The following is a 19,654-nucleotide window of genomic DNA, read 5'->3' as shown; positions in this document are numbered from 1 at the left end:
AGGGTTAAGTCAAGACAGCTGAAAGTCGTGTCATAAAGTGAGGAATGCGGAGAGGGGGAGATGAACAGGAGCAGCGATGACTGAACGTGGAGCCCCAGCACAGGCCCACTACAGTGGAATGATAATTCCACAGAGGCAGTTCCCAGATACCGCAATTCATAATTAGCTTTCCATTGCTACTGAATAATTTATATATTTTGCAGCCCTTCATCGGGTACCATCTATGTACTGCAGGAATACCTTTGAAAAAGAAAATCAATATTTATATATTGACTTGTTTCAAGAAACTTCAGCAAGAGAATATGATTTTTCATTTAGAAACCAGCTCAAAAAGTCTTGAAATGCAAATATAACCATTCTGAAACATCACCGAGACTTTCCCTTATAGGTTTTTAATAAACATTTGAAGTTTAGAATTTATTTCTAGTTCATATTTACTCAACAGAATAACTGAGGCATATTTTGCTTGCTGTACAGTATAAAGATTAATATTCCTCAAATTGTTTGATTATAATCTGTACTTTTTGTTCTTAAATGACATCAACCCAACCTGTCAAAAAAAGAAAGAACTTGCATTTATATTGTTCCATTCATGACCTCAGGACATCCCAAAGCAATTCATAGCCAATGAAATACTTTTGAAGTGTAGTCACTGTTGTAATTTAGGGAAACGCGGTAGCCAATTTGTGCACAGCAGTGGGATAAATAGCCAGATAATCTGCTTTTTTTAGTGATATTGGTAGAGGGATAAATATTGGCCAGGACACCAGGAGAGCTCCCCTGCTTTTCATTGAATAGTGTTATGGTATCTTTTATATCCACCTGAGAGGGCAGATGGGGCCTCAGTTCAACGCCTTATCCTGGAGTGGGGCTTGAACCTACAACCTTCTGGCTTGGAGGTAAAAGAGCTAACAATGAGCCAGGGCTGACACCCAGGATGGTATATAATTGTCATAACAATTATATATACCATGTCACCTTTGGTGCTTCCACTGGCCTCTGGTGCTACAGGGATCAGCTTAATCATATGCTACAAAAATGCACTAGCAGGCTAGTCTCTCAGTCACTTGTAATTCCACTGAGAATGCATAGTTTTCCATAAATTGTATGAATACCTGGTGACCAAAGGGTTGATTTAACGGGTGCAGAGCTGCATATGACGAAAGTACATATCAGGAATTCTACTCCATATTTTCTCTCTCCCTATTGGGTGGGAAAACAACAGGCTGCGGCTAGACAGATTTGATCCAAATGGTTGCTGGGAGCACAGAAAGATTTGGGAAAAACTGTACAGGCAAGTCACTAGTTTCCCATAGTTTAATGCTCGCTCCAGCAGCCCTGATGCAGCAAATAATTTTCTGTTACCGGGGCATAGTTCCACTCAACAACACTGTCTGAGAAAGAATTCTAATATGTGGATCTTTGCTGTTTATATTCTTTGCCGACTTCTTAGCTTGATACAGAAGGTTGCGATGCATGCTTGAAAGAGTTACACTGTATACTCACCATACAATTCCCTGAGCCCCAGAGCCAATGGGCTTTAGATTCTGGTAGCGTTTGAGAACTGTGAAGGTAGAGTCGCCTACTTCTACGCTGTAGAACTGGTTGTCCACTTTGCTTTTACTCATGTTGTAGTGTTTAGCAATATATGAAACATCCACTTGTTTACCAAATCCCTGAAATTAAAAAGGAGTTATTAAATACTATTGTGTTGCTGAGATTAGAACAGCACAGTGCTATTAATATAATTAGAGAAGTAATCCTGAAAGTTCTTCTTATCCATTCCTTATCATATTGTCCTCTTTGAATTATGTAAAATTTGTTCTTTTATCAAATAATTGACAATACAAAACAATTGAACAAATTTATCTCTAACCTTGCATTCTCAGTCAGTTACACATTTTCCCATATCAGTTCCGCATTGCTAAAAAATAATAACAGACCCAGCTCTTGCAAATTAATGGTTAGTGAACAGTACACTTACAAAATCACAACATGTATTGTGAAAAAAAGTAACTGGGCTGATGACAAAGCAAATGTTGCACTTCATTTTGGAAGGTTATGCAGGTGGGTGAGAAGCCAATTAATTTGTTAGGCACGAAATGGTTTTGTGTTTTCAAAAACTCATTTACAAATGAAATGTCATCTCTAATTATTTGTATTTCCGTAGTGCTGCTCACAGAGAAAATAAGAATGTGTTTCTGTTCCTATAAATATGACCTGTGTGTTCATAGGAATTAATTTTATATGCAAACAGTTGTCACTTATTGTAACACAAATATGTAAAGAATTGTTGGAGGTTAATTTGTGTGACTGAGCTCGTTTACATGTTAATTGGTGAGTAGTGAGCAGTAAATTACAATCATATTTGCAGTTGAATATAACCATCCAGCTGATTTAGTTACATGAATGAATAAAAGAATCACAAACACAGGATTTTAAATAAACGACAATATAGAAACGACACATCTAATGTTTGGATCACACTGCACTAAGAATGGGGCTCTGCAAAAAATACAGAAATCTTACCTAACCAAGATCTAAGCTAGTTGGAACCAATTAATATTTTATGACCCTTTAAATAGAGTGGAAATAAGTAGTCACCATTTTAAAGAGCTATTTTATTTTATTCACTGTATTTCTATGTGTACTTCAAAATTTGATAATTTTGTTGGTGTAAAATTTGAATCTCAACCAAGTCTTGCTGTTCTCCTGGGGGCCACCAATGTTTATATCCCTCCAGTTTCAAAAACATCCATTAACCACTAATCCGCTGTCCTTTAACCAACATCTCCTTAATATTGTGTGCCTTAATTTCATCAAAATGCCTCCTATGTAGCTTCTGAAAATTCATATATATAGTATCGACTCTATTGCCTTTATCAATACACCCCACTACTTCCTCAAAGAACTCTATTAAATTTATCAGAAACAACTTTCCTTTTACAAATCTGTGCTGGCCGTGCTTCATTAACCCATGTCTTTCTAGGTCTGTATTAACTTTGTCCCAAATAATAGTGTATAAAAACTTACCCATTACTAATCGTAGACTGGCTGGTCACTAGTTACCTGATTTACCCTTTTCTCCCTTTTTGAACAGAAGTGTCACATTGGCAACCCTCCTGTCTTCTGGCACCACTTCCATACACCCGGATATTTGAAAGATTGTGGTCAGAACCCAGTGGTTTCATCGGAGCACGACTGCATTATCTTAAAAAGGACACCACCAGCTTTGGGCAGGTGCCCTTGCCGTCTGCCGTTTAAAATTGCGGTCAGTTAGATCGAGGCAGGAAGGCAGTGGGTAAGTCCCCCACTCCAGTTTAATTGCTCCCCGCCCGGTTTCCGCTGGTCGGGGGGCAGGGGAGGGGGGTGTTAAAATTCTCCCCACTGAGTCTAACGTCTGTGTGCTTGGTTGTCTTAGCATTTAACGGAAATCACTCACTAGGTGATGCACTGCAAAGTAAAATTGTTCCACAAAAGCATATGTAACCTTTAATTGTTTTATATGTAAAACATTCTGGGCCCAAAAATCTATGGCAACTTCTAGTGCACTCCTGCCATAAGTCTGGCGGAAGTGCAGCGGAAGGGTTGGGATATGTGAGCCTCAGCCTTCCCTGCCAGTTTAGGGTGGAACCTACGTCAGGGGAGAGTGGCTAGAGGAAGGGACTCCCAGGCCAGGAATCTCCTTATCCCTAGCCTGGCAGAACAGCAGCAGGCTGGTACACTGAGTGAGAGGAGACATACTGGCCTGCTCTGGCTGATGCGGGTGATGGTCACCCCGCTGTGCTCCAGAACATAGTAAAAAACGTTGCAGAATTTTTCCTCTATAAATGGGATGTTTTGCATGTGGCCCTCGGCACATGTCCCAAGGTGGGCAGCCTTTTCCAGAATTAGCAGCCTTCCCTGACTGGCTGGCTGTTGAGCTATGCCCCACAAGAAACATATGCAAACGTGAGAAGCACACTTACCTTTACCTTAGTCCCCATACCAGAACATCTCTTCTTCATTTGCAGTCAGGTACAAGGGACCTGGGAGTCTGCATGGACTCAGTTTGTAACCTCCTTCCATTCAGCTGGCATCTGTGCCTTTACTGGAGGGTGGCCTTCAGCACCAAATAGGGCCACCCTCCTTTGTGGCACCTCCTGCAATGGGACCTCCAATTCTTCGGTATCAAAGGGAGTAGTGTTACCCACATGTCTCCATTGCTCCATTTTGAATAATTAGTTGACTTTTCTCTACCCACCGCCCCCTCCTTCCCCACTAACTGTCCCATATATGGCAAGCTGGCAGGATTTTAAAAGCTGCTCCCAGACAAGCCAAGTTTTTCCTGCACCTGTAGCCTATTCAAAGTAGAAGGCAGCTCTTATGTCTGGGTCCATCCCGCCCCTGTGATAATGGTCCAGGTGTGCCCGCTACAATCTCAATTCTGGCAAGTCAGGGCAATAAAATATCTGTTCCAGTACTGCTGAGACCATCCTTAAGAATGTATCTTTGTTTGGTGACTGGTCTTGATGCAGAACGAGGATAGCTGCAGATTCTGATTCTTTCTCATCCTCCATTGACAACAAAGGTTGGGCTCTCAAGTCCATGAGCTGAGATAAAGATTTGATTGGAGTACACAGCAAGACTCAGTGCACTGACTGAGAACTCAGTGACGATGGAGATGGGGAAATGAGAAATACCTACATCATAATAAAATGTACCATATTCCCTATAGTCTTCCAGTGTCATATACCAACACAACATAATTAATGTTTCTCATTGCCACTTTATTCTTTGGGAGGTATAGTATTACTTTTCTACTCAGAAGAAATGTGTTGGAAGATTACCAAGTTGCAAAACACATTTTGAAGAAAAAAATACCTCAGGTCTTTTTCCCTCTGTATTACAGAGGTAAAAACTAGGAAATAAACAGATGTTCTTAGTCTAACAAGATATTTCTCCCTACCTTCATCACCTGTGTAAAAACTGGGATTTTGAATGTGAAAAATTATCACATCACCTTAGATCTGATGATTTTTGAGACATATAATGAGAACAGTGTTAATCATTATCAAACACGACAAACATTCATTTATGCTTTCCTTTGCTTTTCAATTTTCTTATTGAATTCTGATTTCCCTTGCTGCCCTTGTGCAAGTATCAGAAGATAACACGAAATTCTAGTTTAGCATTCCCTCCCACCCCCAGGATACTAAGTAATATTTTCTACATGTATCTGCTCTGTTTTCATTTAATAATATGTTTCATCCTCTGCTTTTCAAGAATAACATTTTGGAAACGGCCCCCAGTCCTTAAAGGGTTACAAAAAATCTATTAAACATTTATCTCTGAGGAGAAACCATGGCTGACTAAACCTGACCAAACCAGAACAAAGGAAATAAAGACTGCCTATCTTTGTGATAGCCTTTTGAACTTTTGAATAAAGACTGCCTTGAGCAACTTTAGAACTACAGGCATAACATATATCAGTAAACCTCAATGAATCATTTTCTTATACTGGTGAATGCTGAATATTACAAGGTCAGAGCCATGTGCAAAACCAAAAACCTTTGTTCATTTCCATTATTCTTCCATTAATGTGCAGCAAGTTGGAGGCCAAAGTGCAAATGTACGAATACATGTACATGTAGATGCACAGAAGAAACATCTACTAGTTTAGTCTACTATGTGCACGGACATCATTCTTGTGACAGAAGTTTCTTGCAACATTGTAGGTCTGGTGTCAGAGACTGGCAGCTGATGATGGGAGAGAAAGGTCTTTTAAATTATGTTTGGCCAGTTTCCACTCTCCCCAGGGTTATGTACGATGCTACTGGGAGGAAGTGCTCAAGAGGGGAAATGTGTCTGTGTTGTATGGTTGTCTAGTACATATATGTGAGGGAAATGTGTATCTATAGGCATATAAATAGTTAACAGTTAGTAAGAGGAGGGGTGGGGCCGCTTGGAGACCAAAAAGGAGATCTACACATAGAGACAGAGGGCATGGCTGAGGTCCTAAATGAGTACTTTGCATCTGTCTTTGCCAACATAGAAATATAGAAACTAGGAGCAGGAGTAGGCCATTCGGCCCTTCAAGCCTGGTCCGCCATTCAATATGATCATGGCTGATCCTCTATCTCAATACCATATCCCCGCTCTCTCCCCACACCCCTTGTTGCCTTTTGTGTCTAGAAATCTATCTATCTCCTTCTTAAATATATTCAGCGATTTGGTCTCCACAGCCTTCTGTGGTAGAGAATTCCACAGGTTCGCCACCCTCTGAGTGAAGAAATTTCTCCTCATCTCAGTCCTAAATGTCCTACCCCATATCCTGAGACTGTGACCCCTCGTTCTGGATCTCCCAACCCGAGGAAACATCTTCCCTGCATCCAGTCTGTCTAGCCCCGTCAGAATTTTATACATTTCAATGAGATCCCCTCTCATTCTTCTAAACTCGAGTGAATACAGGCCGAGTCGACCCAATCTCTCCTCATACAACAGTCCTGCCATCCCACAAATCAGTCAGATGAACCTTCGCTGCACTCCCTCTATGGCAAGTATATCATTTCTTAGGTAAGGAGACCAAAACTGCACACAATACTCCAGGTGTGGTCTCACCAAGGCCCTGTATAACTGCAGTAAGACATCCTTGCTCCTGTACTCAAATCCTCTTGTAATGAAGGCCAACATACCATTTGCCTTCCTAACTGCTTGCTGCACCTGCATGTTTGCTTTCAGTGACTAGTGTACAAGGACACTCAGGTCTCTTTGTACATCAACATTTCCCAATCTATCGCCATTTAAAAAATACTCTGCATTTCTGTTTGTCCTTCCGAAGTGGATAACTTCACATTTATCCACGTTATACTTCATCTGCCATGTATTTGCCCACTCACTCAACTTGTCTAAATCGCCTTGAAGCCTCTTTGCATCCTCCTCACAACTCACGATCCCACCTAGTTTTGTGTCATCAGCAAACTTGGAAATATTACATTTGGTCCCCTAATCCAAATCAGTGATATATTTTGTGAATAGCTGGGGCCCAAGCACTGATCCCTGCTGTACCCCACTAGGCACCGCCTGCCACCCCAAAAAAGACACATTTATTCCTACTCTGTTTCCTGTCTGTTAACCAATTTTCAATCCATGCCAGTATATTACCCCCTATCCCATGTGCTTTAATTTTGTACACTAACCTCTTAAGTGGCACTTTACCAAAGGCCTTCTGAAAATCCAAATAAACCACATCCACTCATTCTCCCTTATCTATTCTACCAGTTACATCCTCAAAAAACTCCAGTAGGTTTGTCAAACATGATTTCCCTTTCATAAATCCATGTTGACTTTGTCTAATCCCATTGATATTTTCTAAGTGTCCTGTTATCACATCCTTTATAATAGACTCTAGCATTTTCCCTACTACTGATGTTAGGCTAACCGGTCTGTAGTTCCCTGTTTTCTCTCTCCCTCCTTTTTTAAATAGTGGGGTTACATTTGCCACCCTCCAATCTGCAGGAACTGTTCCATAATCTATCGAATTTTGGAAGATGACAACTAATGCATCCATTATTTCCATGGCTACCTCTTTTAGTACACTGAGATGCAGATTATCAGGCCCTGGAGATTTATCGGCTTTCAGTCCCATTAATTTCTCCAGCACTATTTTTTTACTAATACTAATTTCCTTTAATTCCTCCTTCTCACTAGTCCCTTGGTTCCCTAGCATTTCTGGGAAGTTACTTGTGTCCTCTTCCATGAAGACAGAACCAAAGTATTTGTTTAATTGCTCTGCCATTTCCTTGTTCCCCATTATAAATTCTCTCATTTCTGCCTGTAAGGGACCTACATTTGTCTTCACTAATCTTTTTCTTTTTACATACTTGTAGAAGCTTTTACAGTCCGCTTTTATGTTCCTTGCAAGTTTACTCTCATACTCTATTTCTCCCCTCTTAATCAATCTCTTGGTCCTTTTTTGCTGAATTCTACACTGCTCCCATTCCTCAGGCTTGCTATTTTTTCTGGCAACTTTATATGACTCCTCTTTGGATCTAATACTATCCTTAATTTCTTTTGTTAGCCATGCTTGGGCTGCTTTTCCTTTTGTGTTTTTGTGCCAGAAAGGAATGTATAATTGTTGCAATTCATGCATTTGTTCCTTAAATGTTAGCCATTGCCTATCCACCATCATGCCTTTTAATGAAGCTTCGCAATCTATAATAGACAACTCACTCCTCATATCTTCGTAGTTTCCTTTGTTTAGATTTAGGACCCTAGTTCGTAGTCCCTAGGAAGATTGACTATAATATGATAGAATAAATTTTGAAGGAAGAAGATGCTGCCAAAGTTGTAGTGAAAGGGGAGGTCGTAAAAGGGGATGGGGTGAAAATTGATAAAAAGGAGCTACTAGAGGGGCTGGCTATGCTTAAAGTAGATAAGTCACTGGGGTCCAGCATCGGTGTGGAGGATGTCCAGCATCGGGGGGGGGGGGGGGGGGGGGGTGTCCAGCATCAGGGGGAGGGGTGTCCAGCACGGGGTTGGGGGGGTGGTGTCCAGCATCAGGTGGAGGGGTGTCCAGCACAGGTTGGAGGGGGGGGGTGTCCAGCATGGGGTTGGGGGGGGGGGGGGGTTTCGGCCGATCACGGAGTCCGATCACGCCAGGTGAACTTGTTGGGCCTGGATGAAGCACTCCTGCTCCTCCAGGCCAACAAGCAGTGCAATAAAGGCACTCTCCTCATGGATACGGACTTCCCACCTGCTTTCACCTGACATGAAATTGGAAGCGATGGGAAATCTGAACAGGTGAGGTTAAATTTGTTTTACATTTCTAATACACAAAAAATTAAGTGTCTCAACTATTGCAATGAGGTACATTGCCCCTTTAAGTATCTGCCCACCGGCTTTAAGTGGGGACAGGATTTCTGGGCTTCTGTTGTGTGCATGCATTTTAACGCCCCTGAGTTAAACCTGGAAGTGGGCGGGTTGGAGCCGGGATACGGTTCCACTCCAAGTATCAACCATTTTTGCTGCCCACCCGCCCCCAACCCACCCGTTCTTGGGGGTTAAAATTACCCCCGATGTATCTAGGTTAGGACAAGCACAGAGAACAGCATCAACAAAATCTTAGATTTACACAAGCCATATCATTCTACATTAAAATGCATTTTATTTCATATTTAATTGAAGTTATCCCAAAGTAATATTTTTACCATATCAAAAATCTATTGATAGTTTTGTGTAAATAAATTACTACAGAAAATCTTTCAATATTTTATTTGTCTCGTTATATCTACTGCAATCATATATTTTAGAATTGATAACCAAATTATTTATGTTTTAGTCCAATATCATTAGCTTCCATTTTTGAAATTTTAGGTTTTATCCAAAAAAATGGGTAGTTTTTGTTCAATATTTCTAAACTAGTGCTGAAGGTAACTAAACCCTCAGTACTAATTATCCAGTTGTTAGCAATTCATTTCTGTTTCAATCCCCATTTTCCAAATATTACTGGAAGCAAACATTTTGTGACCTTTTAAAAAAATGTGTGTTGACAGGGTAGATAGTGTATTAGTTATGTTACTGAACTAGTAAACCAAAGACCTGGACTAACAATCCAGAGAACGCAAGTTCAAATCCCACCATAGCAGTTTGAGAATTCGAATTCAGTTTTAAAAATCTGGAAATTAAATGCTGGTATCAATAAAATGAAGCTGTCAGATCATGTAAAAACCCAACTGGTTCACTAATGCCTTTTAGAGAAGGAAACCTGTCGTCCTTACCAGCTATATGCAACTCCAGTCCCACACCAATATGGTTGACTCTTAACTGCCCTCTGAAGTGGCCTAGCGAGCCATTCAGTTGTACCAAAACCAATACAGCGGTTGCAGGGCAACTAGGGATGGACAATAAATGCCAGCAACACCCACACCTCCAGAATGATTTTTAAAAACTAGATTCAGACAAAAGTAGCTTTATGCTGAGCATCTGATGTCTTGTTCCTTTACCTCTTAGAGAAAGGCTTAAAGATATCTGGGAATTATAGTAGACACAACACTTACCATGGGTAATTTTAGCTTTTATCACTGAGTATAAAACAGGTGATAGTGAATCAACAGAACTGCTGAACTATGTTGCAAAATCAGTAGAGTATGGGCTGGATTTTCCTCTGTCCACTAGATACATGGCAGGGCAAGACTTCCATGATACCACTGGACACCCACAGCATTTTCCTGGAGGGGCCTCATGTGGTACACAGGTAGGTTTTCAGTGATTTTCCTGCTCCTGAGTGGCTTACTGACACCAGGAAAGAGGATAATGAATTTTTGTTGCAGCATTTGTAAGACCAGAAGCACTTAAAATTGAGGAATACAGAGAAAGAGAGCCAACTGAGGTCTGAATTAGCAGAAGGATGAGATGCATCATGGCCATCAGTTGAGACAAAAGCCCTTGGATTTTCAAAAGCTCTGTGAAGGTTCTACTGGCACAGAAAAGGGCAAAGAGAGACCATTTCTTCTGCGCACATGGCAGAAGCCCCAGAACAGGGCAGTGGAGGCAGTCAATGCCACTTCAACCGTCCAACTCAGTGCTGGAAATAGTTTAATGACCTCACAAAGTTGGCCAAGGTAAGTGAAGTCACAAGTACTCATGCACATCATGAAAAATTGCTAGAAGAGTGAATCACTTTCATACCTACCGTGCCCTCCCAGTGTATGTGAAGAAATGAATGAATATCCACAAGGCACCACATGCTGCCCCCCGACCAAATAATCATAACTCCTTTCCACCATTCCACTGTGCCTTATCCCAGTGCATGAGGCCAAGGATGGTAGTGTTAAACCTAAAAGAAAATGATTGATGCATAGCCTGCACCTGAAAGTATTCTCAACATGGAATATTTGCATAAGGATGGATGAACAACTGCATTAAGACCACTTACTGTGCTCGGCAGACACAGCGGTGAAGCGTTGGGAGATTGAGAAGTTGGAGGAGACCGGCCAGAAATAGGTTGGTAATGGAAGGGATCATCTACAGACAGACATTCACCTCAATTCTAATGTCTCCTATCATTGCTTAGTTACTTCTTCTAAATCACATGTGAGCGTCTACTCTCCTAAAAATATTCCTTTAGTACCTTGCCCAGGTACTGCATATATAGAAGGTGATTTACTCTCAGAAGGAATCTGGCACATCCACAGTGACCACCCCGACTGACTCACCAACTCCATCATGGCACCTTACTTTCTGAAGCACCAATCAAGATACACACACTCAGATATAATTAAAGAGACAGAGACAGGGTGATGCATCAAACACCAGTGAGCAGAAGGAGTGGGGAGGGAAAGAGGAGGTGCCACCTGTGACTCCCCAGAGATTGGAGACATGACTGCTCTTGGCTCCTTTCTCAGGCTGCAAACGGATTGGTATCTGGAATCACCTCTTCACCTGCCTGTGCAATTTCTTCATGACCCTGGCGTTGGAGGGCTCCACCAGATTTGTCCAAGCACCTGAAACGTGACTTCAGTTTTCCAATCATCTGCTCTATCACAAATGTTGCTGTTCCTCATTATATCTGTTGTGACCCACTGAGTACAGATGACTTACATGAGTCATCAGCCATGACTGCATGGGATATCCTTGATCACCAATCACCTCAACACGCAGGTTTGAGTCATCAAAGCTGGTGTGGTGGATTGGTGAAGAATAAAAGGAGTCATGACAGCCACCTGGGCAGCAGGCATAGACCTGCAAGATCATATGATTTGTATCAGACATTCGCTGGACATTCATCGTATGAAAGCCTTACTATTAACAAAATTGAGAGTGGCTGCCACTGGGGACCTACAAGGCTACATGCATGTTGTCAATTGCACTCGGCACCCGTGGGAACCCACTAGTCTACAGAATTGAATAGCTCGCTCTCTTTTTGTTTTGCAGGTTTCATGGAGAAATGAATAAATTGTGATGCCTGTCTGAAAAGAGCATCAGTCAACCTCTTTATGTAGTAGTGCACTGCTGCTTGACTGATGTGATACAGATGACATGTGACTGCCTGGAAAGAAACAATCATTTAAAAAAAATCATGCAGTGGTCATTTTCACAGCCACAGATAATGCTACACTCTTTGATACGAGCTGCAACTCTTCTGCCAATATCTGTCATAATTCTTAAGTAACATCCCAGGGGAAGCATATCCTTCTGATACATTGATGGGCTGTGAAATCTAGCTGAGACCTGTGCGATCGGTAAATCCTGTGGTGAGGGTATCTACAGGTTGGATGCAACCATATTTGGTGATGCTTCACTCTTATTTCCTTCATTCCAACCTCTGCCACATCCTCATCTTCTTCTTCAAAATGCAGAAAGACAGCAATTGCCATTGAGTAAGCTATTTCCCCCAAACTTCAAATTTTCCGGTACTCACTTTAACTATCAGGAGAATTTTCAGACATGTTGCAGAACAAAAAATCCAGGATCACTGCCCTGATGAAATCTGATAGAGCTGTAAGAACCTCAGCAAATATAGCTCCAGCTTACAGTACCACCACAGTTAACAGGACACTACCCTCTTCCACATACTGGCTGTTATGCAGTTATGTGTTACTGGTGGGTGGTTTAGAAATGATAACAAAAGGAAATCATGGGGAGACATTAAAGATGCCCACCCACCTTCATTTACATGCAGCAGGGTGGGTGGTACCATGGCCTGGAGGGTGTGATTCCAATAAGGTACCAAACCACCCTGTTTGCCTTCAGTTAATGCCATCAACCCTGAAAAACTGCCTGAATGGACTGGTTTTGCAAGGTCTATAAGTCCGAAGCTGTCATGTTGAAGTTATATTGTGTTCTGGTGAGGCTGCACCTTGAGTACAATGTTCAGCTCTGCTCACCGAAGCACAAGGCAAAAGTACAGGGCTTTAAAAAGGTATATAATAAAATAAGCGGAATAGAAATGGCTAGACTGGAGAACTATTTCATTTAGCCTACAACTGCAGGACAAGGAGTCATAAGTGACTAAATAGAATAGTCTTCTAGGTAGGGTAGTGGAGTCAAAAACTGTGGAATCATTCAAGAGCCAGTTGGATCCTGTGAAGGTGAAACCATATATAGAAATTACATAGAACGTACAGCACAGACAATTTGGCCCAACTGGTCTATGCCGGTGTTTATGCTCCACACGAGCCTCCTCCCATCCTACTTCATCTAATCCTATCAACATATCCTTCTATTTGTGAATTTAAAATAAAATTGCTGGACTATAACTTGGTGTTGTAAAATTGTTTACAATTCTCTCCCTCATGCGTCTATCGGACCACAGAAAGTTACGTCTAGTAATTAATAGTGTAAGTACCCTTTTTAACAATGTGATAATTGTTAATGATTGCCAATCAACCTCCCTGGCTCAGAAACTGAACAATTTAACCTCATTCCTTCAGCTAGTGAATTATTGTTGGAAATTTTAAAAATGTCAAATTTTAGATTTTTACATTTTTTTCTCACTTTTCCTTTCTGTCTTTTTTTTTTCTCTCTCTCTTTCTTAATACAATCTTTCATTCCCTCTCTTTATTTCTCTTTCTGTACTTGATTTGGCATTGAATTCGCCCACTCTAATTCACCCTCCTTCTCAGTCTGTTTATTTCTCAATCCTTAAATCTCATTGGTTAAGGAGATACACTGTTGGACCGGTTGTTCACTGATGCCCCTTTGCCCTGTTGCCCATTATCAGCTCACACTTCCAGCAACTTACAGAGCAAAGCATTTTTGAGTTGAAATGATGCAGAAAAAGTCTAACAGGGCACTCCACGAGATGCCTGCTTCAGCAAATTCTGGCCCATTATTGCATTTGTGGAAAAATTCAATGGATTTTATTTTCAAGGACAGAAAGATTAGTGTGCATTCTTTTGTTTACAGCAATCCACTACAAACAGCTCCATATTTTTAATTCACGTTGAGAGATCGACATTTGTAGATTCAAAGTACTTTGTTATTTTGTGGTGTAAAAGTATCACAGTGGGATAGAAATCTAAATTAATTACAGCAATAAATTGCTACTGTAATGAATTCTAAAGTCCATATTTTCTTCACAGTTAATTTTTTAAAAATTCATTCTCGGGATGTGGGCATTGCTGGCAAGGCTGCCATTTATTGCAGCCTTCTTGAAATGCTGCAGTCTTGTTATTCTTTCTTGATACAACTAAGTGCCTTGCTAGGGAGCAGTTAACATGGATAAAAGAGCTGAATTCCAGAGGTGAGGTGAGAGTGACTGAACTTGACATCAAGGCAGCATTTGACCGAGTGTGGCACCAAGGAGCCCTAGTAAAATTGAAGTCAATGGGAATCACGGGGAAAACTATCCAGTGGCTGGAGTCATACCTCGCACAAAGGAAGATGGTAGTGGTTGTTGGAGGCCAATCATCTCAGCCCCAGGGCATTGCTGCAGGAGTTCTTCAGGGCAGTGTCCTAGACCCAACCATCTTCAGCTGCTTCATCAATGCCCTTCCCTCCATCATAAGGTCAGAAATGGGGATGTTCGCTGATGATTGCACAGTGTTCAGTTCCATTCGCAACCCCTCAAATAATGAAGCAGTTCGAGCCCGCATGCAGCAAGACCTGGACAACATCCAGGCTTGGGCTGATAAGTGGCAAGTAACATTTGCGCCAGACAAGTGCCAGGCAATGACCATCTCCAACAAGAGAGAGTCTAACCACCTCCCCTTGACATTCAACGGCATTACCATCGCCGAATCCCCCACCATCAACATCCTGGGGGTCACTATTGACCAGAAACTTAACTGAACCAGCCATATAAATACTGTGGCTACAAGAGCAGGTCAGAGGCTGGGTGTTCTGTGGCGAGTGATTCACCTCCTGACTCCCCAAAGCCTTTCCACCATCTACAAGGCACAAGTCAGGAGTGTGATGGAATACTTTCCACTTGCTTGGATGAGTGCAGCTCCAACAATACTCAAGAAGCTCGACACCATCCAGGATAAAGCAGCCCGCTTGATTGGCACCCCATCCACCACCCTAAACATTCACTCCCTTCACCACCGGCGCACAGTGGCTACAGTGTGTACCATCCACAGGATGCACTGCAGCAACTTGCCAAGGCTTCTTCAACAGCACCTCCCAAACCTGCGACCTCTACCACCTAGAAGAACAAGAGCAGCAGGTACATGGGAACAACACCACCTGTACATTCCCCTCCAAGTCACACACCATCCCGACTTGGAAATATATCGCCGTTCCTTCATCGTCGCTGGGTCAAAATCCTGGAACTGCCTTCCTAACAGCACTGTGGGAGAACCGTCACCACACGGACTGCAGGGGTTCAAGAAGGCGGCTCACCACCACCTTCTCGAGGGCAATTAGGGATGGGCAATAAATGCTGGCCTCGCCAGCGATGCCCACATCCCATGAATGAATAAAAAAAGAGTCACATTGGTGTGACATTAGTAAACCAGTTGAGTTTTTAATGATAATCTGATGGCTTCAGTCACTTTTACTGATACCAGCTTTTCATTTCCAGATTTATTTTAAACTGAATTCAAATTCTCAAAGTCCCATGGTGGGATTTTCACTCACATTCTCTGGATTACTAGTCCAGTAACGTAACCACTACACCACCATACCCATCCTGTTAACAATGGTAATTAAGTAATATTCCAGACTTCTTCAGCACATTGAATTTGACATTGCAGACTTGCCAAATTTGCTACTGCTGGGGGTGTCTGGTAGAAATTCATTAACCTGGCTCTCTCAGAAATAGGCCTATCGAAGCACAGCTGCAATGATCACCATTTTCAAACTGTGACGCAGCGAACAAGCTACTCAATTATTTTAAATCCCAAGTAAGTCAGTAATCCAGCTGTGCAATGAGGAAATTCACTGCTTTCAACAATATCGCAGCACAGCACACAGAAAGCTGGCTTTACACACCGCAATATGTCATCTCAATGGATGGAATTTATGAAAAGCAAAAGGGACTGTTCTGCCTGAGGGGTCATAGCATTCAAACACAAAACAGGCAGATTGCATGCAAAGTGATAGAACGAATGCTGATGCAAGGGCTGTGTGAACCTGGGAGGATATAAAGAAGTAGTTCCATGATTTAATAAGGGTAACACAGTAAATAATTACTAATGCTAAAGAACCATTTACGTTACAATGCACTGTTCATTTGTGTTTGTGACAGTACCACTTAAATATTACTTTTGCGAGTAAAGTCAAGCAAGTACGCTGAAACAATTCCGTTACGGAGGCTAGAACAGTGAAGTGTTCAGAAATTAAAATTGTTGTTATGATCTGGAATGCACTGCCTGAATGCGTGGTGGAAATAGATTCGACAGTAACTTTCAAAAGGGAATTGACTATATACTTGAACACCCCTACAACCTGTGTAAGTGTCTTTCTTAAATAACTCAGTTGCTTCTGCATTTATGGTCTTCTGGAACCATGCGTTCTACATTCTCTGCACTTTTGTGTGAAATTATTTTCTGGATTTAACCAATTTAAGATTCTGTCCCAAAAATATAGATGTAGACATTTAAATAGCAAAAAGGATGATGGATCACTTTGTGAAGGGGCAGAGGAGCTCGAAGCTCTGGAGAGGACAATGTGGTGGCTTAGCCTGCAATGTTAACTGCTCCAGCTTTCCAGTAAAGGATGCTGCAATGCCTCAAAAGTGTTGCAAGGTCATGTGTGTGTATGCTCACCAATGTTCAGGTGATGGTCATTTGCTAAACTGCAGACTGCCATCAATGGGGGCAAAGCATCAGTGACCACTTCAGTGGCTACTACAATAATGTGAGGCTTAAAAACATTTGATGATCATGTACAGACCAGGATCAATGAAGGATTTCAACATCAGATTCAGATTCACTGCGGTCAATTCTAACTTGCTGAAATCGTCGTTAAGGGAGCCTTTCCACAATTTACAAGGCACAAGTCAGGAGTGTGATGGAATACTCTCCACTTGCCTGGATGAGTGCAGCTCCAACAACACTCAAGAAGCTCGACACCATCCAGGACAAAGCAGCCCACTTGATTGGTACCCCATCCAGCACCCTAAACATTCACTCCATTCACCACTGGTGCACCGTGGCTGCAGTGCATACCATCCACAGGATGCACTGCAGCAACTCGCCAAGGCTTCTTCGACAGCACCTCCCAAACCCACGACTTCTACCACCTAGAAGGACAAGAGCAGCAGGCACATGGGAACAACACCACCTGCACGTTCCCCTCCAAGTCACACACCATCCCGACTTGGAAATATATCGCCGTTCCTTCGTCATCGCTGAGTCAAAATCCTGGAACTCCCTTCCTAACAGCACTGAGGGAGAATCTTCACCGCACAGACTGCAGTGGTTCAAGAAGGTGGCTCACCACCACCTTCTCAAGGGCAATGAGGGATGGGCAATAAATGCTGGCCTCGCCAGCGACGCCCACATCCCATGAACAAATAAAAAAAAAGTAAAGGCCTCAAATTGAGGCTGGTAGACTTACCGCCACATTAATGCCAACAATTGGCCCACTTCCAATTTCAGAGGGGCTGCCATTGGGTAGCTGAAACATCTGCCTATGTCGGGTGGTAGGCCCCTTGTAATATTCAAATCCGGTTCCTATGACATACATAGGACCCCAATTGCCATTTTAGGACAGAACCGGTTGGAGGGTGCGCCGAGCAGTCACCGTTTCAGTAACATTAAAACTGAAGAGGGCCTGAAAAGGTAAGTTTGAAATTATTTATGTGAGGCCAGGGCGAGCAGGAGTACTCCTCCGAGCCCCACAAAATTAATCTAGGCCGCTGAAGCCCCGAGCTCCCCCCACTCTGTGATCATGATCATACCCCCCCCCACCGGACTTACCTGCCAGGCTGCCCGATATTGGGCTGACCCGAATCTGGCAAGCTCTATCAGGGTGGGTGTTTGTCAGTTAAATTTAGATGAGGCCCGGACTTCTTCGTCCCCGGAATGGGTGGGCTACCGGCGTGCTCTGCCGATCGGCTGCCCAAAAATCAACTCCACTGTTCTTCAGTCGCACAGATCAGTGGTCAACCAGAAAAGCAAGCCTTTAGGTGCAGCAAGCATGTAGAGGGACATGGAAAGCCTCATGATACTGCAGTGGCAGTTCTATTCCAACATGAAACCACACAAAGGTAACTTCAACTCATGCATCTAAAGCCAGTGAAAGCCCGACAGTAGCACAAAGGAAACTCATTACATTTCTCTATCTTCTTATCTCCACAGAAGCCGGAAGCAACAAAGATGCGACAGAAAGGGAGAACGAATCAATGGTAGAACCTTCAACAACTGGCAATGCCAGCAGAAGTTAGTCCACTCTGTCATGAGTTCTATTACTTACACTCACCAACTCAGATAGGTTAACTCAGGGTGATACAGATAGTCTAGATGAGTATGCTGTATCTGAGTGGAGATGTCAGAACCCAGCTGTTGAGCATTTGGATGATGATCTTGAAGATCCTGCCATGATAAGACAAATACTTGAAGAGCATCAGGATCATATAAAGCCACTGCAAAGGATCTCTGAAGATGGGTGTCAGTTGGCAAGGATGGTGGAAGAGTCCAATGCCATCCTTTACGATACTATCAGAGAGGCTACTCGACAATGCAGAGCATCCTGGAGTGAATGGTTGCTGCAGATACTTCTGCACATGTCCCACAGAACACAGAGGCTTCCTGACACATAACTCCACGGATATATTGAAGAATGATCTTCTGGAGCTATACACCTCGGTAGTTGGGTATCTGTAGTAGAGTCTAGATCTGAGATGCTGCCTTATGAGCCTGGCTTCCCTATTTTTTTTTATTCGTTCTTGGGATGTGGGCATCGCTGGCAAGGCCAGCATTTATTGCCTTCCCTAATTGCCCTTGAGAAGGTGGTGGTGAGCCGCCTTCTTGAACCGCTGCAGTCGTGTGGTGAAGGTTCTCCCACAGTGCTGTTAGGAATGGAGTTCCAGGATTTTGACCCAGCGACAATGAAGGAACAGCGATATATTTCTGAGTCGGGAAGGTGTGTGACTTGGAGGGGAACGTGCAGGTGATGTTGTTCCCATGTGCCTGCTACCCTTGTCCTTCTAGGTGGTAGAGGTCACGGGTTTGGGGGTTGCTGTTGAAGAAGCCTTGGCAAGTTGCTGTAGTGCATCCTGTGGATGGTACACACTGCAGCCACAGTGAAGGGAGTGAATGTTTAGGGTGGTGGATGAGGTGCCAATCAAGCGGGCTGCTTTGTCCTGGATGGTGTCAAGCTTCTTGAGTGTTGTTGGAGCTGCAATCATCCAGGCAAGTGGACAGTATTCCATCACACTCCTGACTTGTGTCTTTAGATGATGGAAAGGCTTTGGGGAGTCAGGAGGTGAGTCACTCACTGCAGAATACCCAGCCTCTGACCTGCTCTTGTAGCCACAGTATTTATGTGGCTGGTCCAGTTAAGTTTCTGGTCAATAGTGACCCCCAGGATGTTGATGGTGGGGGATTCAGTAATGGTAATGCCGTTGAATGTCAAGGGGAGGTGGTTAGACTCTCTCTTGTTGGAGATGGTCATTATCTAGCACTTGTCTGGCGCGAACGTTACTTGCCACTTATCAGCCCAAGTCTGGATGTTGTCCAGGTCTTGCTGCATGCGGGCACGGACTGCTTCATTACCTGAGGGGTTG

General features: G+C 42.8%; 1 protein-coding gene across 2 annotated transcripts in view; it reads right to left on the bottom strand.

The window, feature by feature from the left end:
- The window catches only part of mapk10 (mitogen-activated protein kinase 10), a 130,405-nt gene that overhangs the window by 79,694 nt on the left and 31,057 nt on the right, over positions 1-19,654 (bottom strand). Inside the window, exon 2 of one of the 2 annotated variants that reach the window (XM_068003657.1) lies at positions 1,507-1,676. In XM_068003657.1, coding sequence (XP_067859758.1) covers positions 1,507-1,676 — 170 coding nt within the window. Of the gene's footprint in view, positions 1-1,506; positions 1,677-19,654 lie in introns of those variants that run through there. The other variant, XM_068003723.1, reaches the window with a different exon arrangement.

This window comes from Heptranchias perlo, chromosome 1 (assembly GCF_035084215.1).
Source record: "Heptranchias perlo isolate sHepPer1 chromosome 1, sHepPer1.hap1, whole genome shotgun sequence".
Lineage (NCBI taxonomy): Eukaryota > Metazoa > Chordata > Chondrichthyes > Hexanchiformes > Hexanchidae > Heptranchias > Heptranchias perlo.
The sequence above is the reverse complement of the archived record's forward strand: the minus strand, read 5'-3'. Positions and strand labels throughout refer to the sequence as shown.